The following is a 27,624-nucleotide window of genomic DNA, read 5'->3' as shown; positions in this document are numbered from 1 at the left end:
CGCTGGAACTCGAAGCTGGATCGTCTCATTGGGAGGTGAGTGCTCTATCCTCAGAGCAACCGCGACTCTCGATCACAGCTTCTTCGCTCATATCCTTTTAGATTGCTCACCACTCACCTATTATCACTCACTCGCAAAATCATTAAAACTTAACAAATCCTTATTATTCACTCACTATATCATTACTGCCTAAATATAATTTCTCAAAGTAATAGTTCCAAAAAAAAGTTTTGAATAATTTGTTGGAAAAAAAGGGAAACTTGAAATAAAATTTATTTAAATATGTTTGAAAAACATAAAAATAGAATTAAAAATGAAAATGTAAACGGGGAATATCTTAATGCAAATCATATTCATGATAAAATTATTAATCATTTACCAAATTTTAACTCAGCTTTAATTAAAGATTTAAGGAATCTAAAAATAAGCGTAGTTAAAAGGGAATTAATTTTAACTTTACTTTAAAGCAAGGATGAAATCCAAAAATAACGTTAGGTTAATAAGTTGGAAAATTTCTAGATAAAATATTTGCGTAGCTAAGAGTCTTACTTACTCCATAAAGATTAAAACATCTATGTTATTAGCTTTTAAAGTTTGAGACGGGAAATATATATTTATTCAAATATCTTCTGAGAATAACTCTTCAATAAACTTTTCCCCAATGCGTTTTATTTCAATAAACTTAAGAGGTTAAAACATTAAATTCCATTTTGACTATATTTCGTAAGGTAGTTTTTAAATTTCTTCTACATTTTCTTTCATAAAATTCTTGAAATTTAATTTTTAAGACTTTACGATACATTTTCTAAAGATTCAAAGCACAATTTTAACTTGACGAATTTTATACAGTATGCACCGCTCTGACAGCAATTCTGGAAAAAAATAATATTTGCACACTTAAGACATTTCTGATAAAAAATTTCGCTGATTAACTCTAAAATTAATTGTATTTGACTAATTTATTTTATTACTTTTCTCTTTTCTGTTCGTTATGGCAATGGTTCATTGGAAATGCTGGTCGTCAAAGTTAAAGTTCGTACTATACTATATTATTTATTGAGTAACACTCTTTAGAGTGTTTAGCGAAATGGCAAGACTACTTAGTCAGGGAAGCTCCTGGGATTATTATGAGTGAAACAACCAAATATGAAACATTATTGGAACCTCCATAACTGAATTGCGTTGACCAAAAATAAAAACAAAAAGTGTTCAGAAGGTGAAGTTTGGATGAAGTTGGAAGGATTTGAAAATTCTATGGGTACTGCCATCGGCTTCATCAATTTTTCGATCACTATAATGGCCAGTTCCCCCCTTAGCGGAAAGACAATAATAATTCGATGAGAAGTCATTTTAAGAATTCAATTACCATTTCTAAAAATGTGTTTTCAGGATCTTTTTTTCTTCTTAAATTCTTCCTATTTTGGGTTGCAAATAACTTTTTAAGCGAAAAAATAATATAAACGCTATCAAAGTCTGACAAAATATTATTATGGTAAATTAAAGGGAAGACAAATTATAGTTATCGAAAACAACTAATTTGTTGGATGAAATTGAGAGTTATTCTTACATTTAAATACTTTTTTTAGACACAGTTGATTATTTTTTAAATTAATTCTTCGTTTATTTTCTGTTAAAATATTGAAACAATTGTCTAACATAAAATTATAGTAATTATACATTTGATTAGAAAAAACTTTTTTCAAATTAAAATTTTTTTTTTTCTTCCTACTTATAAAAAAAAGTTTTAATTTAAAAACAAAATTTTTTTAAGGAAAACAGTGAACGAGAAGCAGGGTTTTTTTTAAAAAAATATATAGATTAAAAGTAGCGACACTGGAAAACTCTTAACAGGTTTCCAACATTTTTTTGGACCATCACCTACTTAGTAGAGCAAAAATATTTCACGAATTCTTAAAGAGATTTGAGAATTTTTTTAAAAAATAAATAAACCATTATTAAATTATAAGACTACGTTATACGAATCAGATGCTTTAAGCATCGTTAAATAATCTGTAATGTATATCTAAATATTTCTAAAATATTATCTATCGAAAAAATTTCTTCAAGAGTTGTTTGCATTTTTTGCAAGTGAAGCTTATTAATTTTGATTAAATTTTTTTACATTTTTATCCATCGTTTTTCCTACATTTTATTGACAAAACAAAGTGGAAATTTTCATAATAATTCTGCTTCATAAATAATTGAAAATAATTCCGTTTAGAACTTCCAGTGGCGTCGCCTTTTACTAATTCTGTTTTAAGAACTGAGTGGTTATTGGAAAAATATTACGAGTTCTAGTTGCCCTCTTCAGTGCATTCCTGGTAGCGAGACCGGAAACAATTCTGTTTCAAGAACTGAATGGTTGTTGGAAAAATATTACGAGTTCTAGTCGCCCTCTTCAGTGCATTCCTGGTAGCGAGACCGGAAACAATTCTGTTTCAAGAACTGAATGGTTGTTGGAAAAATATTACGAGTTCTAGTCGCCCTCTTCAGTGCATTCCTGGTAGCGAGACCGGAAACAATTCTGTTTCAAGAACTGAATGGTTGTTGGAAAAATATTACGAGTTCTAGTTGCCCTCTTCAGTGCATTCCTGCTAGCGAGACCGGAAACAATTCTGTTTCAAGAACTGAGTGGTTATTGGAAAAATGTTACGAGTTCTAGTCGCCCTCTTCAGTGCATTCCTGGTAGCGAGACCGGAAGCAATTCTGTTTCAAGAACTGAATGGTTATTGGAAAAATATTACGAGTTCTAGTCGCCCTCGTCAGTGCATTCCTGGTAGCGAGACCAGAAACAATTCTGTTTCAAGAACTGAGTGGTTATTGGAAAAATATTACGAGTTCTAGTTGCCCTCTTCAGTGCATTCCTGGTAGCGAGACCGGAAACAATTCTGTTTCAAGAACTGAATGGTTGTTGGAAAAATATTGCGAGTTCTAGTCGCCCTCTTCAGTGCATTCCTGGTAGCGAGACCGGAAACAATTCTGTTTCAAGAACTGAATGGTTGCTGGAAAAATATTACGAGTTCTAGTTGCCCTCTTCAGTGCATTCCTGCTAGCGAGACCGGAAACAATTCTGTTTCATGAACTGAGTGGTTATTGGAAAAATATTACGAGTTCTAGTCGCCCTCTTCAGTGCATTCCTGGTAGCGAGACCGGAAGCAATTCTGTTTCAAGAACTGAATGGTTGTTGGAAAAATATTACGAGTTCTAGTCGCCCTCGTCAGTGCATTCCTGGTAGCGAGACCGGAAACAATTCTGTTTCAAGAACTGAATGGTTGTTGGAAAAATATTACGAGTTCTAGTTGCCCTCTTAAGTGCATTCTTGGTAGCGAAGCTCTTCTGGGTTGAGGTTTAACGATCTGTCTATAAGGCGAATATTTTCAGTTTGCATAAAATCTTCGACCACTTCAGTTTTATGTGGCCGCATTTGATTGTTCATTAAAATGAAATCAAGGCTAACTGCTTTCGTTTAAAAACCAACATAGAGCCCCAAGACTTCATCCGAGACCGGAAGCAATTAAAATGTAAAAAATTATGATGGTAAATTTTGACCATCATGAGTTGGCCTCGAGCAATAACATCATGACGGGGAGAAATACGAAAACGTGTTCTGCTAAAATTTTATAACGTAAAGCCAATGGGAAAGGGCAGCAAATAATAAATATTAAATAAATAATTAGAATTATTTTAGATTTATTAATTGTATCGGTATATATCTTTCAGTTTTGTGCATAATTTTGCAGTGTTGCTTATCTGAAACTTATTGATTCTTTTCTTGTTTATTCACCCGGTACGTATAACGGATATTCAGTTAGTCTTTCTCTGGTATAAGATAAATTCAATATTTCACTGGTATGAAAATATTTACCCTGACCTGCCCCAATTCAGGGCATATGGGTAAATGTTTATTAAAACCAAGTAAAAGCAGTAAGGAACATAAAATACAAAAGTCATATGGCAACAGCTCGTAAACTTTGCGGGCGAGCAAGACTGTTGAACAAAATGAGCTATCTACAATTAGTCAGAATATTATATCTTTAAGAAAACATGACTAATATATCTGGCATGTATGTCATGAAAAGTGCAGGTCAACAGACCCTAAAATATGGACTAAAAGCACAATTAAATTTAAAACACCAGCAATATTAGAAGCAAATTAAAAAATAAATTGCCATTCTAAGTCAACAGAAATGAGTTACAAATAGTAAAATCACCAAAAATAGTGTTGAAATAGTAAAAGTGGATTAAAATGGTGTGAATGACGAGGACAGTTGAAATCCAACCTAAGAACACCATGAGAATTTAAAAAAATTAGTAAGTCACTAAAAGTCCAGTTAAATATTTCACTGGTATCGAGAATATCGAATCACCTACATGTCCCTCTGTAAAAATATTACTGAGTGTTTAATAAAATTAGTTTTCTTAATTATAAGTCAGGCAGGAGTATTAATTCATCAATTTGTGTAACCCCTAAGTACCAATTGTTTTAAAAAAAGAAAAGGAAATAAAATACTGAATAACATTATTTTCTCTTAATTACAAATCCCGTATGTGTATTAATTCACCAATTTATGTAACGTTAAGTACTAATTATTTTTAAAAATAGAAAAAAGAAAAATGGCAACATGCTACGAGACGCAAATTGATTTACTAAATAATCTCGTTAGTTGAAATCTTACTTGAAATAAGCTCTTAGTATTCCTTTTAATGATCTTCGTCCTTACATTTGTAGACAATCATTACGAGCTTAGTTTTTCATTTTCGTGATTACGAAGCACACTCATAGAAGCGTTTTCTAATCGTCAATTTATCTTCATTTTGCGCATTAATGATCAACTTTATTCTTTTATGCTTGAAAAAAAAGGGAGAATTCGAAATAAATGCTCAATCCTTTAATATTGCAGATAATGTACTACAAGACAAGATAAAGGAAAGAAAGGATATCACGGTAATGATGAAAAAATATTGAGCTTTTGATGGTTCGAAAGTGTTAGCTTGAAAAGTAATATATGATTGCCAAGGTGGAGTTTTTTGTGTAGTGAAATAAATAAATTTTTTATTTTATTTTTAAATAGCGCAATCATGTCTTTTGATAGTTAATTAAAATGGAAAGAAGTGTTAATTTGGTAGGTTTAGAAGATTTGGCGAAATAAACACGTTCAATAAATCTTTGAGTTTAATTATAAAAACGTTTGTTGCTTTCATATTATTCAAAATGTTATGTTATCAATTAATTTTCGTTTATTGAAATTTATGAATTTTAGGAATTGTTAAATAATTTTTTTTCCGTTACAAAATACTTGCGTTTCACAACTAACACATCATTAAGGATTACGAATTTCCTTTTTCTTAAATATTTTTTGATTAAATTATCTTTCAAATTCTTTGTCCACATTTGTTAACATAACATTTGTTTTTTTTTACAGTGTTAAACGTTACACGTTTAACAAGTTGCATATTAAGTTTGCGAGAAAAAGAAAATTAATTAAAATTTAACTTAAATTGTGTTTGAAGATTTAAATATTTACGAAACAGAAAGAATTCTTTACCATTTCTGAATAGTTATTATAGTTATGAACAAAGGTTAATACCAACATAAATACATACTAGAAGACCAAATTGCAACCAAAAATGGACAGTAATATTTGGTACAGTACAATAGAGAGGAGAGTAGCGGATATATCGCTCATGGCCTGCAATATTGGCACAACTAAAAAAATACTCGTTTTGGACTAAGAACAGGTATAAGTATGAAAATACACATTCTTTCAGCAGCAATACTAGCACAACTCATTATTCAACTTCGTTTAAGCAAACTGAAGCGTTTCTTATGCATTTTCCTTAGCAATGAAAACTTTAAACCCATTTATCTCAAAACTTGATTTTTTGAGTTGTGCCGCTATCACAGCACTTGAGCGATATGGCTTACTGAAATAACTTGGAGCTATAATTATATTATTTGTCACAGCAGAGTAAAAAGTTTAAACGTGACCAATTCCAAAGACTCAATTTGCTTTCAAACTAACAGAAGTAATTATTTTTTTTAATTGGTTTGTTTTCTTACTCAATTTCTGTCACAGTACTCGCAAAGGAGGCTGATGAGCAGTGTCCACCTCGTTGCCAGCATCATGAAATTGTGCAGCATAAACTTTCTTGAACCTCATGGCTCTTGACATGCTGTTCTGGGAATGCTTCACTTATTTATTTCCATATAAATTTTGCAGATAAATTTTGTACTTCCCTTATTAGCGTAAAGTAGCCACGACTTCTGCATAGACCAAACCATAACCATATTTATTCATGACTAAGTTGCTAATTAAGAAATGTTATAATGAATAACTTAAAGAACACTTATTTGATAATTTATTGGAACAAAATGTACATAAATCTAATCTACATTGACAGACATGTAAAACATTGGTGAGCATTTCAAAATGAATATTATCTTTGGCAATATGTCCCTGTATCCTTTTGACCATTCATACGCATTATTGATCATTTCTCAAACGATGTCGTCTTTCATGGGTAGGGATTCAGGAGGAGATAAATATGCATCCATTTTATTGATGGCTGGAACAGAAGGTGAGCGATTGACGAATGACATCGAAGTTGAGAAACTAATGCAACTTCCCCTGGGTATGTTTCGATAGAAGTTCTCTTGTGGTGATGATCTAAAACTGAAAGATTGATTTGGCTGTGTGTTGATCCCTCGACGAATTCTCCATCTCTCTAAACGATTTCTCAGTGAATTCTGAACCTAAACAAGAAATGGAATCGTATCTCTAATAAGATTTCCAGCACAAAATAGAATTCTAAACCGAAACATGAAACGGTATTATAATCATACAACTCATCTGTCATGGGTAAATAAATGAATTCTCAGCCTAGCAAGATAGGAATGATATGAATCATACATCTTAACTGTTATAAATTAAAAAAAACACCCGCACACATTCGAAGTTAACAGTTACAAATATTTTTTTTTAAACTTTATACTATTTCAGGGAAATTTGATGTTTATGTAACACGAATATTCGAAACTAAAATTGACCTGTTTGAACAGTGTGAGAGGAAAAATTGAACATAGTTGTGAACTAGAGTGATTAAAAGGAAAGATTTTGCAACTTAATTTCTCAATAGAGACGTGTGCAGATTTTGTTTGAATAAGTTTAGACTAGCGGTGTTCTCTCGAAAAGCTTGGTAATCTATTGTTTGTTGTTGACGTATGTCTGTTTAGGCAGAGGGGGTGCGATTGTTCATGTTCTCCAGTGGCGCCATTTTTGGTCAAGAATTCCACTTTTGCCATACCTTACGTCACACCCGTTTATAGGGCAGACCCATTCATACATCCATTCATTCATCCACAGATCGTAATTTTGACCTAAATCATAGAATGATCGATCTCCAATTCAGTTCCCCCAGAGGTATTGATTTGTTATGGGAACATGGAGGACTTTTGCGACTCGACAAATTTAACGTGCATCAGTCACTTTATTACACGTGGAGTCTTCGGCCGGCTGGGTTCGAACCCACGAACTCTCGAACTTGGGCCCAGCGCCCTACCGACAAGGCTATTCCGGCCCTAATCTATTGTTTAATTTACGACTATGAGTAAAAGAGCGCAATGCTTCTAGTTTTTCCCTGTCAATGTGAGATTGTCACTGAAAAATGGAGCAACGCGTGAACATCAAGTTTTGCTTCAAATTAGGCAGGAGTGGCTTAGAATTGTGCCCTCTGTTCCTGATGAAAGAAAGGGGACCAAGGTCGTATTAATATATAGGAATGTATAGGACCTCAGGAGTCTCAGGGTCTACCACCACTGGATTTCCGGATTCTTTTGATGTATTCTGGCAACGGTGTATCCAACGTTACCAAAAGAAGCATTATTTGATGTACACTTGCATCAGTTCTACAACCGATCTCAAAAGAGTATTGTAGTATGTTTGAGTTATATTTGTGTCCCTTGTTTACTTTATGCTAATCACCGAATTTTTTGAACCTACTTTGTAATTTTTTTACTATTGCTTCAAGTTTAAAAATTTCCAAACAATTATGTCATTAACTGTACATTTTCTATTGGTATATATAATATTTTCCTACATTGAAATTGAATATGAAGATTTTATTACAAATCGCATTCAGAAAATCTTATTGGTTCGTTCAATTTAAAATTATATTGAATATTCATGTAGTTATTTTGTGCTTAATAAAAAATCTGAATTTAAAATAGCTTATCCTAAAGTGTAAAGTTGATTGAAATCCTGAGAACACTTTATAACTTTAGTATTTGCATGTAGTTAGTGGTATGGGTTTTGCCTTTTCTGTTTACAACAGAGCATTTCTATTTAAGATACAAAATAATAATATCCATTGTTTTAAAATAGAAACTCATACAAAAAAAACGTGAATTTTCCACTAAAAAAAAAAGAGTTTAAATCGAATAAAATTTTCAAAATAATTAATCAAAATGTGTTTTGATAAAAGAAATTTTTCTCTGAGTTAAAATATTTTTACAGATATTTATTTAAGTAAATAAATATGATTAAAATTTCAGCATCCGAAGAAGAAGAAAAATGTTTTATTGAATCTTTACTAGCTTTAAAGTTCAAAATGGTACTAAAGAACGTAAAGTAAGTGTTTTTAATTGCATCACAGAGACCTTCAGATTCCTTTATTTTTTGTATTTAAACTGAGAGTCGGACCACAGCAGGATGAAATTAAATACAAAAATTACTTACAGTAAATTACATTTAGTTCATTAAATACTTGTTGCAGTTTTTGCTAAAATCGATTTCAATTTGGCATAGTTTGTTCTTTTATAAATACTGTATTATTCAAGTTATGAGCAACCTCTCTGAAAAGTAAGTGATACACAAAATATGCTGATACACAAAATTGCTGATACACAAAAATCAAAAAATAATCTAAGAGTTGAAGCGCCATGACAGTGTCCTTAAACGCTGATAGGCATATGAAGATCAAAGAAGAAAAAAAATAATGACATTATTTTTAAGCACACTTGTTTTTACATTATTTCATATAAATATTTGCTATTTAAATTCACTGAAAAAGCAACATTATACTTTTTAATTAAGGTCCTAAATAATAGCGAGCTTTGGATCTCATAACCTGTTTTGTTAAAAAATTGTTTTTTATTTTATTAATATACTAACAAACTGATTTATTTGCGATTTTATGTTTTTCGACACTATCTCTCTCTTATACGATCTTTCTCTGCTTACGACATTTTAAAATTAATGAAACTCAATAAACTCAGGAATTTTACCTTCAAGAAAAGTAATTGAGAACCAGTTTGCAATGACAATCACTCTTTCCCAAAGTAAATAAAATCAAATTTTTAGCAATGCTTTTTAATGTTATTAAAATATTTTATTACGTTTCGCAAACTACAGATATTTATCTTTCTTTTTATTTGACAGGAGTTTAATCAGATTCTCAATTTTATTTCTATAACACTGACATTAATAATTTATGGCTTCAATTTTTGAATTAAAAATGTAAACAAAAATAAAATTTTATCAATAGAAATAATATAAATATTTAATTTAACAGAACTTCTTTTTTTGAGTAAATTTATTCGAGATAGTTGTAAATCAATAAGAATTAAAAATAATTTTTATTCGTATCGTATACTTTTCCTCTCTTAACGTGTCTGCAGGAAAAAATATAAGAGTAAAGTGACTTAAATTTTAAAAAATGCTCTGATAGTGAAATTAAAAGGGGAAGAAAGCTCATAAAAAGGAAGAACAGAAGTTTAGGAATCCATCTGTTTCGAAACTTTTTGGGTTCTTATTTTAAATTTCGTAAATGTGTGTTTTGACTTTCAGCATAACTGGTAGCATATTCAGACATTTTATCAATTTTCTATTTAGATTATTTATTAATTTTCCTTGTTCTTCATTTCAAACCATTTTTACTCAAACCCTAATTTTTTGGAATTATTTTTTTGAAACTTAAATTTCTAACATTCCAGCAAATATTTCTGGATTTCTAATTTAAAAAAAGAAGCCTATTTCTGGAGAAAATAAAATTAAAGTATATGAAATTTCTTGCATATTAGGTGATTTATTAATCATAGCAAATTACGTAAAATTATTTTATATTTGAAAGATCCTGATAGTCATCATGTAAAAATAAAAATGAGTAAAAATAAATAAACTCAACACAAAAAGTTTATCCTTGCATCGTTTTTTGTATGAGAGGGAAGCGCTGGCAGCACTTTACCCTATGATAATTATATGAAATAATATTAAGAAGTATTGGAACTAAGCCCTACTGAACAGTAGTCCTGCAATTATTTAGTCATTACAATTATTTGGTGGTGTTGAAACTACAATGGCTGGCGTTTAATGGTTATTGAAATTCCGGACATTCAAGTGTTAACACTAATTTTAAGAAGAAAAAAATAGCCCGCTTAGTGGGTTAAAACAAATAAGAAAGCTAAAATAATGCAAGATATTATAAATTAAAAGTTCGTAGATCTATTATGCTTATAATAGAAGCGTTTTATTTCTTAGTAAAACAGTGCTTTTAGCAAGCTTTATGTACTTTATTTAAATTAAGGATATATTTTTCATTAACAATAAAAAAGCCTTTTTAACTTAATATTTGCTTGCTTCATAAAAATTTAATTCAAATATTGTCATATTAATAACCTCTTATGCAAAATGAATTTTAGAAAGTATTTCGTGTCGTTTTTTTTAATTCGTTTTTTTAGGGATGTATAATAAAATATTGATACATAAAATTTGCTATACATTATAAAATTAAATAATCAAAAGTAAATCACTTAATAAAATAATCACTATAAGACATAAATAACAAAATTCATAATAGCACTGCAAAATTATTTAATGAAGAAATTTAACTTACTTCCCCATTTAAAAAACAATACAAAACAGCGACTATAAAGCCCTAAAAAGCAAAACATTTATTTAAGTATAAGAGAGCATAAAATTTATATAACAACAAAAGTATTAAGATAAGATGCTGTTTTAAATACTTTCTAAAGATAATTTTCGTAAGGTAATAAAAAATAACTCACTTGTAGTAATAAAACTATCTAATCAAAAATTCATCACTTAATGAGATGTTAATTATTATTTCTAAAGGAAAAATAATTGAATATATTCACTTCGTGTATTCACAAATTTATTAAATGTATCCGACTACATTTAATGTAAAGCTCGAAAAACTTTCCTCTAAATGATTATTTTCTATCTTTTACAAGACTTAAACAATGGTTCGTTTTTTTTGAACACTTGAAATTTTTTTTTGAAAGAAAAATAAGTCCTACTTAAAATAATTTAAAATTCTGTTGTAATACTTAGAATTGAATCTAGCTCACATTTTTTTATGTATTAAAAGTATAGTTTTAAAACTTCAGATAAACCACTTCAGCTTTCAATAAAATTTAAATGGTGGTTAAAATCAAAATATGTGGACATAATACTTTTTTTAAATTCTAGTGGCAACTTATTTCAGTAAGTTCAAAGCATGAAAATAATAAGTCTTAATTAATTAGAAAAACGTTGGACAGATACATTTTTATTAATTCATTTTAATAAGAATAAAAATTTCCTCGAACTTTTAATGCATATACACTGAGCGGCCAAATTATTATGACCACCCCTTCAGTCGTCTGCTTCCATACCCTATACGGCGCAATATGCGTCGAGCAGAAAGATCACTCGCAATTTGTCGCACTGTTGCTCTCCTGTTGCGCTGCACAACCCTGGCCAGCCTTCTCTCTGATCGAGCATTCAGTACCCTGTGACGACCATAAGTCTGACGTTGAGATCCGGTTTTTTGCTTGATTGTCCATTCTTTGTACACATTAACAACTGCTGCTCTAGAACACTTCACAAGTGCAGCCGTTTTGCTGATGCTCGTTCCGACAAATCTCGCACCCACAATCATTCCACGTTGAAATTTAGTTAAATCACTTTTCCTTCCCATATCTGAGCAAGCAACACAGTATAACTGATGACTTACTTGTCCAGCATTCCCGTGTTATGGTTATCTTGCCCTCTAGCAGCTACGTTGTGACGCAATAACTCATTTGCGTAAAACTCTGAGGTGGTCATAATAATTTGGCCACTCAGTGTATATATAGCTCATAAATCATTTAATGTCATATCATGTATACTTCATTTCATTCGTTTAATTACTTTTTTTTTCAAATATATTTAAACTCATATTTCTCGAAGAGAAAGGTATTATTTTAAAGACGTTGCAATTTATTTTATTTCATTTATGAACAAAATTCTTTTTATTTCATTTCATTTCTAAGCAAAGTTCACTCTTTTCATTTTTTATTTTTATAAAAATATTTTTTTTTGAAGTAGGGTTCCATGCTAGGAGCTTTTTTAAACATTACGAAATATTCGAACTCTTTGCAATATATGATAAATCTGAAAACAATTACTAAAATATAAAAAAATGGAAGAGAAACCTTACATTATGTTTGTTTCTTTTTATTTAGGTACCTGTGTGGACAGCAAAGTAGCTTGTATAAATGTAAAAACAACTTCTCCTGTTCTGTGACTAGGTGTTGCTATGACCAGTATGTAAGTCACTCCGAGTAACGGAATCAGCACTAACAAAGCTTTAGCTGCTTTCCTAGAAAATACAAAAACCAAATAAAAGGCAAAATAGGACAAATTTTTTTTTCTTAAATTTTACTATTATAAATTAATTACTGAATTTATATAAAATGTTTTGCTTCATAAACTCGCATTATTCTCACTTTTCTCACAACTAAATTGAAATATAAATTTTACTTCGTTTTGAATTCTAAATTTTATTTCCATTTAGTTGTGTCTTGTAGTCAGTAGAATAATTTGGTGATTAAATTTTTGTTTCAAGTAAGCTTTTGTGCGTACTATTCTTATGTATTTGTCTTGTTTTTATTCTTCTGTATTTGCTTTATGTATTTTATATATTATTCTCTTCTTGGACTGGCAAAACTTTTGGGGTAACGAGAGAGCAATTTTAGAATTTTGTCGTGCTCTGTGGATGGAAAAGGTTTTGCTTTTATGACTTCCGGAGCTGGTACCCCCTGAAGACGTCAGCTTCGATTGTCATATTTATCAATTTTTTTCGCATTTCCTTGTTTCTTTTCTTCTTTGACATTTAAGATCTTCAATTACAAACCAATATAACCAAAGTTAGTGGTAGGCCTAAGATCACATGGCTTGACTGTGCAGAAGAGGATTTCAAAATCCTCAGAATGAGAACTGAAGAACAATCGCAAAGAGTGGAGGAAAGTTCTAGGGAGTGCTCTGGCCCACAAAGGCCTGTCATGCCAATAGAAGATCTAATTATAAACGTTTCCTGGTGTGTATTATCTTTTAAATTCCTTTTTCTGAAATATTCTAAAAATAATCATTAAGGAAGGCTATCTCGAAACTCTTAATTTTAAAAGAAATACTCAGTCAATTTATATCGATATGTGTGTTTTACATAATATTCATCTTTGTGTTCAAAACTAATATCGTGTTTTTTTACAACTAATACGCGAAATTTGACTCTCCAGAATAGAAACTACGAATTTGACGAAATTTGACTCTCCAGACAATAATAAATGGATCCTTTACTTCAAGGTCTGTTTTTAAATTTTTCTTTATGAAATCAAATGAAGTTTCAACTGACTCAAAAATTTGATTTACGCCTTGTTTTAATTGCTAAAGTTAATTATTAGAAGCTGTATTTATTAAAAGCTGAATTGACTAAAAGCTGTATTTACTAAAATCTGTATTTACTAAAAACTATATTTACTAAAAACTGTATTTACTAAAAGCTGTATTTACTAAAAACCGTATTTATTAAAAGCCATAAGGAGTATAAAGAAGTTAAGATAAGGGCTAGTGAAAATATCTTAAATAATCTATTTGAGTCATAAACTGCGAAAATAAGTCTTCCTTCAGACCATTCTTCTTCGTATTTATTCAAGAACTTCAGAAGTAAGTGTACGAAACGAGTATAGTTTACTGTTTTAAAGATCTCATTACACGCAGTGAATAATAATAATGATTGCAAACGTACCTGTATTGCTCTGATTCAACTGATGTAGTCACTCTTAATTTAGTAATCAATACCCACATTATTTTCCCAAGAAAAATTATATTCACCTGAAATTAAAGTTGGATAATTAAATGCCGCGAGGAATAATAAGGTTTAATTGCTAATGCAAATATTATTGGAGATTACTTATCAAGCAATTATTTCAAAACGTGCATTGAATTTCAATGAGACATTATTAACACACAATTAAATTATTCCAAACATTTCTAAGGACTGATTATTCTGGCTAAATTTTATTTAAGTCTTTAATTTTAAGATAATAGTATAACCGCAACAGCCTATTTCTGGCCAGGGGGGGTAGAGGTTAAAACTTCATAATTTTGCTATATGACATGATTTGGTTGGGACAGCATGCTTACTATTGCGCACAAGCTGCCTTTACTTCTCAGACCTGTGGATGCCCATGAAGATGAAGCAGGGTGGGCTTCAGTCCACCTCTGGAGACAGAATCCAGTTTTCCCAAGAATAGTTTAGCGTTTGAACCATAGAGCCATTGCGTCACTCTTTAGATCAAACCCTCTTCTTCAAGATAACAGTGTAGTGCATTAATCATTGAGTTATCTTTTTCAAGTAATAAGTTATGAAAATAAAATATAATCATTTGCCTGTCAGAGTAATCAAGTAAGCGAATTTCCCAACTTTTTTTTTTATTCAATTTCGCCATAAACCAAACATTTTCAAACACTTCACTCTCTGAAATAAAACACTTTTGACGATCCAACAACTCTTGAGCAACATTTCGCTAATTTTGAGAATCATTTCATCACAAATCACGTGATTGAAACGCGAACTCTCAAATGTATGACGAAAATGTTTCCTCAGTTCTAAACCTCTTCATAGTGCATTGTGGGAGATCGTGAACTAGAATGAACTAGAATCTTCGGGCATGTGTACAATTTATCGATCTGTTCGACTATATGATTCCCTTGGTAAAGTAAGAAATTATTAAAGAAGTTAGATATTTTAGGCACTATTATTTTTTTGGAAAATAAATAGAATGACGAAATATTTTTTTGAATTTCGCCGAAATTCGCTTCTTTGTCACATCGAATAAATTTTTGCTCGGAGCATATATAAGAAAACGGTTTCGACAAAAACGAAGAAAGTTTTGTGATTATCGAGTATCCATTTTTCACAGTGTTTGCCTCGTTTTTAAAACTTTATCTTTAAAGGTCATTCGTATAAAGCTCTATTACTTGAATTACTACTTTTTATAATGCTGGAATAAAATTATGCCTCCTAATTTGTTTTCATAGAGTATTTACTTAAAATTTCTTCATGCTTATAGTCATTCATATAAACGAATTGTTATGAAAACTTTCTTATTTTCAATAAATGTTTCAGTTTTTCGAAGAATTTAGTTTTAGTTTTAATTTCTGTACGGTAAAAAATTAAAAGATATTTAAGTTTTTTTAATTTCATAAATATGTCACTATAAACGGAAGTTAAATGTTAAATCTTCATTTACTTATTTTTTCTCTTGCTTGCATTGTAAGTTATCCTACAGTAAGACAGCTAGATATGTATACTTACTAAATAATTTATTTATTCTCCAACTGCTATAGTAAAAAAATTAAAATGTAACATTGTGAAAATAATAGTAATTGTACTATTATACGTAACTCTGAATTGTAGTAAAATAAAATTGTAAATATTGTTTCGATTTAAAATTTTAATTTGAATAAGGCCTTAAATAGCAGACAGAATAATAAGTAAAGATAATTCCTTTAATATAAAATTCGACCCAAATATCCTTTTTTTTGAAAAAAAAGAAAATAAGCGATACTCATTTTTTTAAAGAGTTTTATGTTTCAAAAACAATAATTTGTATAAATATGAAAGTTCATTTAGAAATTAACTCCTTTTTCTTTCGAAACTAATTTTAAAAGTCCTTTTTGCATAATTTTTTCGATTTGAATGAATTGTTCCCGGTATAAAAAATGCAGTGAAATAATCATTAAGGGGTCAAAATTTTAAAATGCTGTTCTAAATAAACTGTAGGGATAGTATTTTCCTTATAGTGGCCACTCTAGAATTCAAATTCAGATTTGTATCTAGAGTTCAAATTCTGGGGAAAAAAGTATGTTTAAATAGAGAAAGTATGTTTTTGTGTTTGATTTCGTCACTTAAAATATTGTCAGCCCAAATAAATTATCAAGTTAATACTCAATTGCTTGAATCATAAGGATTGAATGCTTGTAATGGAAAAATATGCTCATTTTATCAGAACATATTCATGTGTTCTGATTTCACTTTGTGTAGTGTGAAAGAGATTAAAAAAATCTTTTCAGGGAATTCGTCTGATATATTAAAGCCAATTAGACGATAAAAAACAATATTCTATGTATACTTATAACTTGTTATTTTATTTTCGTTCTTATTATTTAATTTTAGATGTATACAACCAGACTCGATACACCCTCCAGATATTGTAGTAATTAGATTTTCCCTTGAATGTAAAGTTGCTTAAAAATTTAATCTTTGATTAATATAATTTCTTTTTATTTAAACCTTCAAATTATTTTATTAAGTTTTTTTAATCCTTGAATATAAACCAGTATCATTTTTTTTAAAAGATCTTTTTAATTTGGTTGTTTTTGATAAATTTAAACAAATAATCACTTTGAGGTGGGCAGCGTTGAAGCCCCCCATTTCTGCCCAGAGAAGTACATCTTTCTGTATGCTTGAGTTTTCGTTTTGTGTAAAGATTACTAATCGTATTCTATAGTAGACCTTAAATGAGATTAAGTTCATGAGTTTTTAATTTGTTACAACATAGTTAATCTCGATAAAAAAAAAACTAAAAAAAAAAAAAAAACTCTAAGAACGCATGCAGCTGTTCTGAAGTCTCATTTACTATAAAACTAACCAACTTTAAATTTTGTTGTACAATATCTCTGTTATCTTATTATTTTCGTTTGTAAGAAAAAAAGTAAAAAATAAGGCTTAATTAGATTTAACGTTTGATAATTTTTACCAAATAATTAAAAAAAACGTTAATTTTTTTTTTTTTATAAAAAAAATAATTGCTCGGAGATATAGTTTTTTTATGATTTAGAAATTTACACATGAACAGTAGTTCTGAAAAGCTTAACAATAACAATTACAATAAGTATTTTTAGAATATTAGTAGACATCGTCTTTTTGTAAATGATTACTTATAAAAATATTTTTCTTACCAGCAAAACGGAAATAACTGGGCAAATGAATATGTAATCATAAAGATCACGTTTCTGCCAGGGGCATCTGCAAATGAAATAAAATCATGTCATCAAACAAATATCACAATGTTAGTTATGGAAAGAAGAGTGAATTTGTAACTTGATTATCAGCAGAAAATTATGTGACTAAGTGCTTACGGATGAAGAAATATAGTATTTTCTTGTAATATATATATATATATATATATATATATATATATATATATATATATATATATATGTAATGACAGGGCTACAACCCTGTTATCAGTGTTGTATTTAGCTTGAAATAATGCAGTCGTAAGCCATCAGACGTTCTAAACAGGTTTATTTAAATGTAGGCTGGTATTGATAACAGTTCACGTCCCCACTCCTGCAAAGGAGGGGGAGTGGACAAGACTTCTGACAATTCCGGAACAGCTTATCAGTATCAAATTATGATGAAAAAGGACACGCAAAACTAGCGTTCTTACGTTTTATACCAACACAGATTTGAGGTAAAAAGGCACACTTCGTACATTCCTTGCAACCTTACGCATTAAGGAAAATCATTTACTGCTTCCTTATATGGAAGTGAAAGAGGGAACGATTCTAAAAATAACTCTTCCTTTAAAATATAAATCTATTTATATTTCAGTGGTATGTTTTCAGCCTTGAATTCCCAAAATAGAATCTCTCTACGCTTATTCTTTAGCAAAGACATTTTATGAAAACGAAAGAGTTTTAATTCTTTTATTAATACAAAAGTATTTAATTTTTGTCTTACATATATATATATATATATATATATATATATATATATATATATATATATATATATATATATATATATATATATATATATATATATATATATATATATATATATATATATATATATATATATATATATATATATATATATATATATATATATATATATATATATATATATATATATATATATATATGTCTATTTAAAAAAAATATTAAACATTTAAAAAAGATAATAATTTTTATTATTTTGTGTTCCGGCTTTATAAGTTTTTTAAAATAAAAAAAATTCTTTTTTAAAAATAATTTTAAGAATATTTTATTTTAATAATTTTTCTTCTTAACTTTTCATAAACGTTTATTATATTATTTTTTATGTTTTTATTATATTTTTTAAACTTATTTTATAAGTTCTACATACTTGCAGTTTATGCGCAGTAAATAAAACTTACTATTTTTCTTAATTTTCTTCGTTTTTCTCTGTTTTCTTTTCATACTTTTGACTTACTTTACTTTTGAGCGGTTATGAATAATGTGCGGACATGATTTTTTTCATGTCCGAATGAAAAAAAAGTATTAAAGTAAAAAAAGGAGCTTCTAACACACATAACAATAACACACGTACATTTTGTTACGTGTGTTTTCTTGAATAAAATTAATTTTTAAACAATAATTATTCGTTATTTTAATTAAAGTTATTAAAACAAATAACTACCTTACTACCTTCCTAACTTATAAAACAAAAAACTACCTTTTCTACCTAACTAAAGTTTTTAAAGTAAAAAAATTTAAAATTATTTTACGTTTGCTACAAGGAAATTAAATTAACTTTATTAATCTTAATCAACTTTCAAACACTCAAAAACAATTTAAGACAAATTAAAAAAATATATAAAACAAAGATAAATCGATAAAATATTTATATAAAGTACTAAAAACTTTCTTATTACGCTTCAATATTTTCAGAACTACATGGGAATAAAACATAACATCGGAGAGAACCTGTGTTAAAGTTCAGTGTGTTTTACCTTTTGTTAGAATCTAACAAAACATTTTTTATAATTTTAAAGCTTACAGCTTTACAAAATATGCAAGCATTAAAGATCATTTAAAGGGTTTGTTATACAATCTGAAATATATCAGAGCGGAAATGTTTGTGAATCTCTGCTTTAAACGTTTTTGTTATTGCATAAGAATTTATATGTTCTACTAAGGCCACTTGAAAAGCGTTTTTTTTTAAAATTAATTTGTTATATTATTATATTTTGTTAATGAAGAAAAAAAATTAAAACTTTCTGTGCGACAAGCAACATAATCTATTGTAGATTTAAAATAATGTAAGTGGGCTTTGCATAAAGAAAGAATAAATTAAAGATGTTAAATTCAAATGATAGAATCAAATCAAGAACTCACCCCTGAGGTGCTAGAGCATCTTCGATAGTATAACCGAGTTGTCCTTTTACACCTGCCCAAATAGCCACAATTATTGCTGGAATAACTGTAATAAATACAAGTAGTTTCAGGATATATAACATAATGTAACAAAAGATGTAAACAAATAGGCTGAAAGCTTAAAATTTTTAATACTAATAGGTCGCTCCGCTCAACAACTCCTTTGATTACTTCTCATTCATCATTTTTTTCCTTAAAAATCGATAAAATGATAATTTTGTTAATATATTTTTTTTAATGAAATATCTAAGTTTTTGTAAGCCCTTTTTGTTAGTATTTTAATCGCAATGAAATTAAATAAGATTTGAGATATAGTCTATAGTTCTTGAAAAAAATTAATCTTAAGAGGGGACCGAATGTACGACACAATAAGAAATAACTACTGAGTATTAATTTTTCTCGTTTATAATATCTAACGATAACCTTACATCATGTAATAGTTCAAATTGGAAAGAGTTTTTCTTTCTTTTACGGCTTTTGTATTTTTAGAAATTTCATTACAAATGTCAAGATTTATATCTAGCAGCATCTAATTTCTCGCTTTCTTATTCTTTCTTTAAATATGTTTATTTATTTTGATTGTTAGTTTTGGCAACAAGACAAGTATGACCTCATAAAATGAAGATCCCGAGGAAGATAAAATTTTCTAGAATGATAAATATTCATTATTAAAATCAAAATAGATTAAAAAAAATCGCGAAAAAGTACTTACATTTTTGAATAAATTAAAACCAGGTTAAATTTTTCAGTGAAAGGTCGTTTTCATCACGTCAAATTTGAACTCTGTTATTAAATTTTTGTTGACTGCAGAATGGTACAAGTTTAACACTTAATAATCAAATGTTTATTTTTTTATTTTAACGTACTCCCTGTACATTTTTCGATAAATCTTCGTAGTTGCCAGTTCCTAATATTTATAGATTTTGCACAACTGCATAAAATGTAACGTAAAGGTGTACACCCAAAATAGTGGAGGTGGCATTTTAAATTTTTTGATATAAAGAGAAATACATCAATAAAACGAAGAAGCAACGTGATCAAGTTACACTCGAATGTGATAAATCGAAAAAATTATGAACTTTCACTACAATATTCCCAGACAACATTTCGCTTAATTTACGTTCTTAGGTGACTGGAATTATAGAAGAATAACTTTGTACAAGTTTCTTACAAGTAGGAAAAATTTAAAAAGACTAATAAATATATAGTGTATTACTTTTAAGGAGAAGTACTAAGTGCAAGTCAGACAAATGAATACTGATGTCTATTCTAAATATTTAAATCTGGTACCTAACTCAAAAAGGCATTATTTTTTACCATGTTATACCTAAATACACTAAAGAACGGACATTCTCATTTCGAAATGAGTAGATTTGTTTCAAAAAGAAAAAACCTGCATTTTTTAAAAACTGATACATTTCGCAGAAATTTGTTTTGAACATGGTAAATAGAATTTTGAAGTCTTCAGAACTAAATTTTTTGTCAATTTCATGCCAATAGAAGCGATGATGTGCAAAAGCTACAGAATCCTTCTTCATTTCAAGTAAACAGAGTAACGATATAGTAAGAAATTGTTGGAGAATTAAATTCGGAAATTACAACAATTTCTTTTTGTGACATATAACTTTAGCCAGAAGTCTAAAATGGTCTGGTTTAATAAAATGAGCTCGCAAACAGAGCAGCATTTTAATGAAGGTAAGTATCTTTTTACTTTTCACAATATTATCTTAGACGTTCCTTTAAGAATATTTGTCCTTCATAAACTAACCAAGTTAGGATTCATTATAGTTTTGTTCTAAAAGAAGTTTTGATTGCTTTGCTAGAAACTATTTCTGCTATTTATTTGGTAAATAATTTCAACTGTCGATACTATTAAATACTTCTGCCAATATAATTCCGTATCATATAATCTTCTTCATACAAAAATATTCGTTCGCAACTCTCCAAACTACGTTTCGCCAATAAAGCATAAAATATAGTGTATTGTTTAGATTTATTTATTTCGACGTATATTTATTTCGGTTGAACTAACGTATTATTTTTTCAAATATTTGATTCTTATAAAATAGTAAAGTTTGAACGTATTATAATAATTAGTATTATAATAATAAACGTATTATAATAATTATAATAGTATTATAATAGTGTTTGTTCTAAAATTAATAATTCGGGTAAAAATTTAACTTCGATAACACCAGTATTCTTTCCCTCCTTGTTATTTACGTCAGCTCATCTTGATTCGCAGGAATCTTGTTTCATTCATATGAATTCCGAATTTGCAGTTAACGGCAGAAGTTACTCACTGCCCATACCGCTAATTAATCCTAACCTGGTTCTTTAGAACACTGTTGTTTCCCTCGGTTATCGAAGTTCTTCTATTCTGTTCCTCTCCTGATTTTATTTCGCTTGCAACTTTGCTTTTTCTTTTCTTCTTTTTTTTTTAAAAAAAAATTTGATTTTCTAATTCATTGGCATTGGGTTTTGAAAAGAAACGCCTTTATATACAGTACTTCTACCTTAAGGCCTGGTTTCTTAGAACAGGACGCCGTCAGCTGGAAATCAGCGTTAACCTCTGATTGGTCCATTTGTGAGTTTGATAGTATACGTCATCGAACGCTCATCTTGAACTACAATTGCCGTCCAACTCAACTGCAGTTGGATTACAACGTGACGTTAACCACAGAAGCAATGGCGGACAACATCCAACAGCACATTGAAATCAGCAAAGATTTTGACTTTGACATTAAACATAGCTTCTTCATTAAGCATAGCACTCTTCATTTAGCTCAGCTATAATGGGTTTTTTCTTGGACAAAGTCATTATTTGTTCTCTAAAACACTGGTCGACAATCACAAAATCAATACAAATTCAATACAAATTCAAAATAAATATTTGTTTACGTTATTAACGCATGCGTAATGAGAGATAATGTCTGCGTTGGACCGACTGCTCACGCTGAGCTAACAAAAAAGTATTTTTTTGGTGTCAGCTGTACGTCAACTTTCCGCTGACGCCCAGATAAGGCGCTAGTTCTAAGAAACCAGGCCTTGAGCTAACAAACCAGTATTTTGTTGGCGTCAGCGCGACGTTGACGTCCCGCTGACGCCCAGATAAGGCACTTGTCCTAAGAAACCAGACCTTAAGTAATATTTGAACCTGATAAAGTTTTATTTTTTTATTTTTGATTATCAAGTGACTGATTAAAGTTTCTTTTTATATAAAAGACATTCCAAATAGCTGCAATCTCGCCTATTCATATTATTTTTTGGAACTAATTCTCTAAATTCGAATGATTGTTTGACATTCTCAGTAGAAATTTATACAAATTACCCAGATAATAAATTTGCTAAATATTCGGATATAGCAAAAAAAAAACATATAAGATATTTTCGAGTTTGTTAACAGGCAAAATTAAAAAATACGTAGATAAATTTCTGTTAAGATATCAATATCAATTCAGACAAAATAAACTATGTATTAGCTTTTTGTATTTAGACGAATTATAGAAAGTTTTATAAATATTATACTGGTTTACATAAGTCATTTCGTGACTTCAAACAAGCATTTGAGATCATCAATAAAAAAAATTTATTAAGCAATGCACAGGTTTAGTATATCGCCAAAGCTACCAAAAGGAAAAGGAAAAAGAGAAGGTCAACATAAATATAAGTGGAAGAACTGGAGAAGCAATAGCGTTTAACAATATTGTTAAGCATGTTGATTCGCTGTTAGCTATGCTGTTCAACATTATTTTGTAGTTCGCAGATTGCTCGACAAAGGAATACATATATATTCACAAAGTCAACAGAAATCTCGGCATTCGTAGACGATATAGTAATTAGTGGAAGATAAAAAAATAGACTAATACGGCTAATAAAAGAGCTTGTAGAAAAAATCAAATGAAATCTTAGTGAAATTCGTGTAAGTTTGAAAAGAAAAAATTCATGCATGATCGAAAAATTAATGATAAAATTAAGGGCATAAGTACGTTTACTTATTTTGGTGATGAAATAAGTAATAAATATAAAATTCATAATCGCATAAGTAAACAAATACAAAATTAAAATAAAGTAGTATTTGCAAATTATAGAGAATTTTCAGATAATGGATTACTAAAAAGTAAATGAATTTCAAGAAATTGTAAAATGCGCATATATGAAATCGTAATAAGGTCAAAAGTAACATATTTATCTGAGTATATATGTAACATATGTACCAAAGTTATGGTATATATGAAACCTGAGTTTTATCCAACAAAGCTGAAACTATATTAATTAGAAAAATTTATGGAACCATTAATGAAAATGACACATGGAGAAAAAGAAACAGAAAAATTAATTAGAATGAAAAAAAATACCAAAGCTAAAAGAATACAGCAGATAGAACATATTGAGGAAGAAGATATGGCAAAGAAAGTCTTTACGTGAAAAAAAATGAAAATGAAAAACTGGAAAAAAAAATCTTAGGAGAGAATGACGCTCACCAAGGGCTGTAAAAAAAAAAAAGAAAAAAAAAGAAAGAATAAAGGAGAAGTTAAAAAGAAGTACTATTTTCTAAAATAAGTAAACTTGAGTAATTTCGAGGGTTGTAAATTAAATAGTGGCAATTTGACCTTGAAACTCACAGAAGGGCGGGCATGCGCAAGTAGGATATGGGAGCTGTGAGGTGGCTCTGTTGTCGATGTGTAGAGTGCAAAAAACAGAAGGGTAGTTGTTGTGTGGTGTTAAAGTGAGGAGTTTCGTTTCCATCGCTCTAAAGCATGTTTTCAAAGGGCTTAATGACGAAAAAGAGGAGATGCTTGAACCCATCGTGCTACTGCCCTATATTGTAAAGCATTTGCTCCACAGGCTTCCACTAATCCTCGATTGCATTCTGTAGCATTTTTGCCACGGGCAACCTCGATTTTAAGCCATGATCGCTGATCACCTTTTGAAAACATGCTTTAGAGAGAGGGAAACGAAACTCCTCACTTTAACGCCACACAACAACTACCCTTCTAAGGAGAACGACTGTTTTTTGCACTCTACACATCGACAACAGAGCCACCTCACAGCTCCCATATCCTATTTGCGCATGCCCGCCATTCTGTGAGTTTCAAGGTTAAGTTGACACTATTTAATTTACAACCCTCGTATTTGAAAATTCAGATTAAATTGTTTCGTAATTTCACTAGAAATAGTAAAATTGAAAGTGTTTAAGTAGTATCGCTCACGAATGATGAATTCAATAAATTTACAATTTCTGAATTTAAATTTCAAAAATAAGAACACCAAACTTACCCCATCCAACCAGTGCGTAGATGTAAATTTTCACATTATCAACGGAAAATGTTTTAACGACTAAGATGAAGAGGTACAGGCCTTCAACAAACATCCAGAAGAAATTGGTTCCCATCAGATATGTCAAAAAGATTGTTAAAAAACACGCAATCTGTAAAATTTGCAGAAAAATAAATATTTATTTGAATTTCACAAAACTAAACTACAAACTATCTAAAGAAGTAAAAATATATTTGTGATTTTTATAACACATATTGAGATTGAATAAGGAGCTTGATTGGTTATTTAGAGGCTAGAACAATCGAGATATTATGTGCTGGAGAGAATTTGTATTCCTCACCACCAGGTTAATTTCTTCCTTTCGCTTCGTTAAATTCATACTACCAAAGTGGAAAATAACTGTTGGGCAATCGAAGATTGCCCTACTATGATGTATTTTAACAGGAAGAAGAAATTTTCCGTTCCGAAAGAGGTATCTTATCTGATATCTTCAGCGTGATCTAATTACAGGCCGCTTAATGATTGCGCAGTGATGAGGAATTCAAGCGTTAGAAGCTAACTGGTCAGGAAGATGTGCAAAATATTTCTCATATTTAAAAACATTACAATGAGAAATAAATCATGATTCGAAATTTCATTACCGTCAAGCTAATCGGCTTCATTAATCCCTGGATCTATGATCTGCTTAAAAAAAATCTACCCTAAGAATCTTTAAGAATTAAATATAATAATAATATTAAAATAAAAGAATATAAAACACAAGTGATAGTTTCTAACCAAAAGTAAATAAATAACAATGTTAATAATTAAACCGCATATAAAATGTTACAATTACTGTTAATTTCCCGCAAGTTTATTTTTTGAATTTTAGTACTTTAACAATTTTTTTGTTGAAAAGTAAAAGATATAAAAGATGTCAAAAATATGTTAACGTCCTATTTATGGTAAGAAAAAATAACAGTTCTTATATTTTACAAAAGGTTTTTTTTTCAGAGTAAACTTAAATAATTCTATCTGTGAGAAATAATCTAACTCAATTTCTTTGCAATTAATAAAAAATTTAACTTGAGCCAAATTTTAGTTCAAATTGAAATATAGCATCATAAAGCCAAATTTAAATTCATTTTTAGGTTAGTTTTGAACGATAACATAGTTCAAGCTAGTGCTATATTAAAGTTTGCGGCTAATGTAAATAATTATGTGGCTAAATACGTTTCAAAATTTCTAGCAGCATAGCAACGTTCAAGTTTCTTCCCTTTTTGATCCCTCAGTAAATTCGAGAGAATGACTAAAACTCAATTTAGAGGGTTGAGGAAGAAAACTTTAACCTAAGCAAAAAAATTTAAAAAGATATCCAGCTTTATACCAATTATTTCCGCACTGACCTCTTATTTATGACACTGGTAATGATTTAAAAAATACTTACTCTGCTTGAAATGTAATTTTGACTGGACTGTAATTTGGCTGTTAATATCCAAATTACATCCAACAGGATGTATGTGAAAATAAGATTGGCATGAATTGTGTTACGTAAGCATCTCAACTCTCTGAAATAAAAACAACAAGTTGTAAACACGTTGTATAAAGTTCAGTAACAGGGTTTATGCAACAGAATTGAAACACCTGCAAATAGAGATAACAACTTGAATACAATAAATTCTGCCTTAAGTTGTTTTTTTATAAGCAATTTTCCTTGAAATAAACGGATCATTTGTTAAAGTTTTAGACGTGAATGCTAAATGTCAAAAATCTCGATCTAAATAATATTGCACCGATTTATCCAGGAATGATAGATATTGCATCACTCGATCAACACCTATTTGTTCAAGGTTTAACATGACTCTTATTTCTGACATAAAATAGTAAATATTATAATTGTATTTGAAAACTATTGCACGGTCTTTCAAAAAAAATTTGATTCTGGTCAATACCGTAAAATTCGTATAATGAATCATAATATCATTTAAATTATCTGCAAGTATAATGAGGTACTAAGTTTAACCCTATTTACATTAAATTGGAACTTCGATGTCGAAAATGTACAATAAATTAGCTTGTACTGCAACATGACTCTGTCTGACAATTTGATACAGCGAAGTGGATTTGTACGATACTATGGTTAACCATGTTCGAACTTTTGTAACAGTCTGCAATCGGATAGGAAAATTTCTACTCTAAGAATCTTAAGTTAACCATGCCTTGTATACTTTCCAATGGAATCATATTAGTCAAATGAAGTCATGTGATGTCACAATGACGTCATGCGTGGAGGGGAAAATCAGCAGATAAGAAGGTTTTAGGTTATCTGTTTCTCATATTTTTCATTAAAAGAATTATACATAAAATCCTTATTTTTATGCTCGCAAATGCTATTAAGACGCATTTCAAAAATAAATTTGATATATGTTTTGTTATTATAATAATTGCTAGTATATTTTTTATACAATATAGCGTGACATGGGATAAATAGAGTTTGGAGGTATTGGTGAAGTGTGGTACTTTGTGACAGAGGAGGAGGATTCAAAAAAAAAGTGACGTCATTTATGAATCCCTCCTTAATGGAAATATATTACGATTAGTCGTAACTTACCTGAAATTTAAATAACTATTATATCAATTTTGATACCCAGTGGCTGAGTGGTACTGCTTCGCGCTCTCGTGCTGCAGGTCCTGGGGTCGATCCTAGGGCCGGGCATGGTTTACTCACCCTTTCATCCCTTCAGTGGGTCCATAAAATGAGTACCAAGCATGTTTGGGGGCTAAACACTGGGGATTACGCTTTCGGTTTATCACCCAACCGGAACATCTGCTCCTGCACCTTAGAGCCCAAGATCGA

General features: G+C 29.7%; 1 protein-coding gene across 2 annotated transcripts in view; it reads right to left on the bottom strand.

Annotated features, from left to right (window-relative positions):
* Positions 1-6,343: 6,343 nt before the first annotated feature.
* LOC107454507 (diuretic hormone receptor) overlaps positions 6,344-27,624 on the bottom strand; it is an 82,734-nt gene continuing 61,453 nt past the window's right edge. For both annotated transcript variants that reach the window (XM_087167494.1, XM_087167495.1), the window contains 8 exons: positions 26,215-26,335; positions 24,789-24,939; positions 19,470-19,554; positions 17,283-17,349; positions 14,065-14,150; positions 12,507-12,639; positions 10,891-10,932; positions 6,344-6,754 (listed from right to left, as the gene is read on the bottom strand). In XM_087167494.1, coding sequence (XP_087023620.1) covers positions 6,500-6,754; positions 10,891-10,932; positions 12,507-12,639; positions 14,065-14,150; positions 17,283-17,349; positions 19,470-19,554; positions 24,789-24,939; positions 26,215-26,335 — 940 coding nt within the window. In that variant the 3' untranslated portion in view covers positions 6,344-6,499. The remainder of the gene's footprint in view (positions 6,755-10,890; positions 10,933-12,506; positions 12,640-14,064; positions 14,151-17,282; positions 17,350-19,469; positions 19,555-24,788; positions 24,940-26,214; positions 26,336-27,624) is intronic.

The sequence above is a fragment of the Parasteatoda tepidariorum genome, chromosome 7, assembly GCF_982258835.1.
Source record: "Parasteatoda tepidariorum strain Cologne lab strain chromosome 7, Ptep-v5.0, whole genome shotgun sequence".
In the NCBI taxonomy this organism is placed as follows: Eukaryota; Metazoa; Arthropoda; class Arachnida; order Araneae; family Theridiidae; genus Parasteatoda; species Parasteatoda tepidariorum.
Note: the sequence above shows the minus strand (reverse complement) of the source record. Positions and strands in the feature narration are given on the sequence as shown.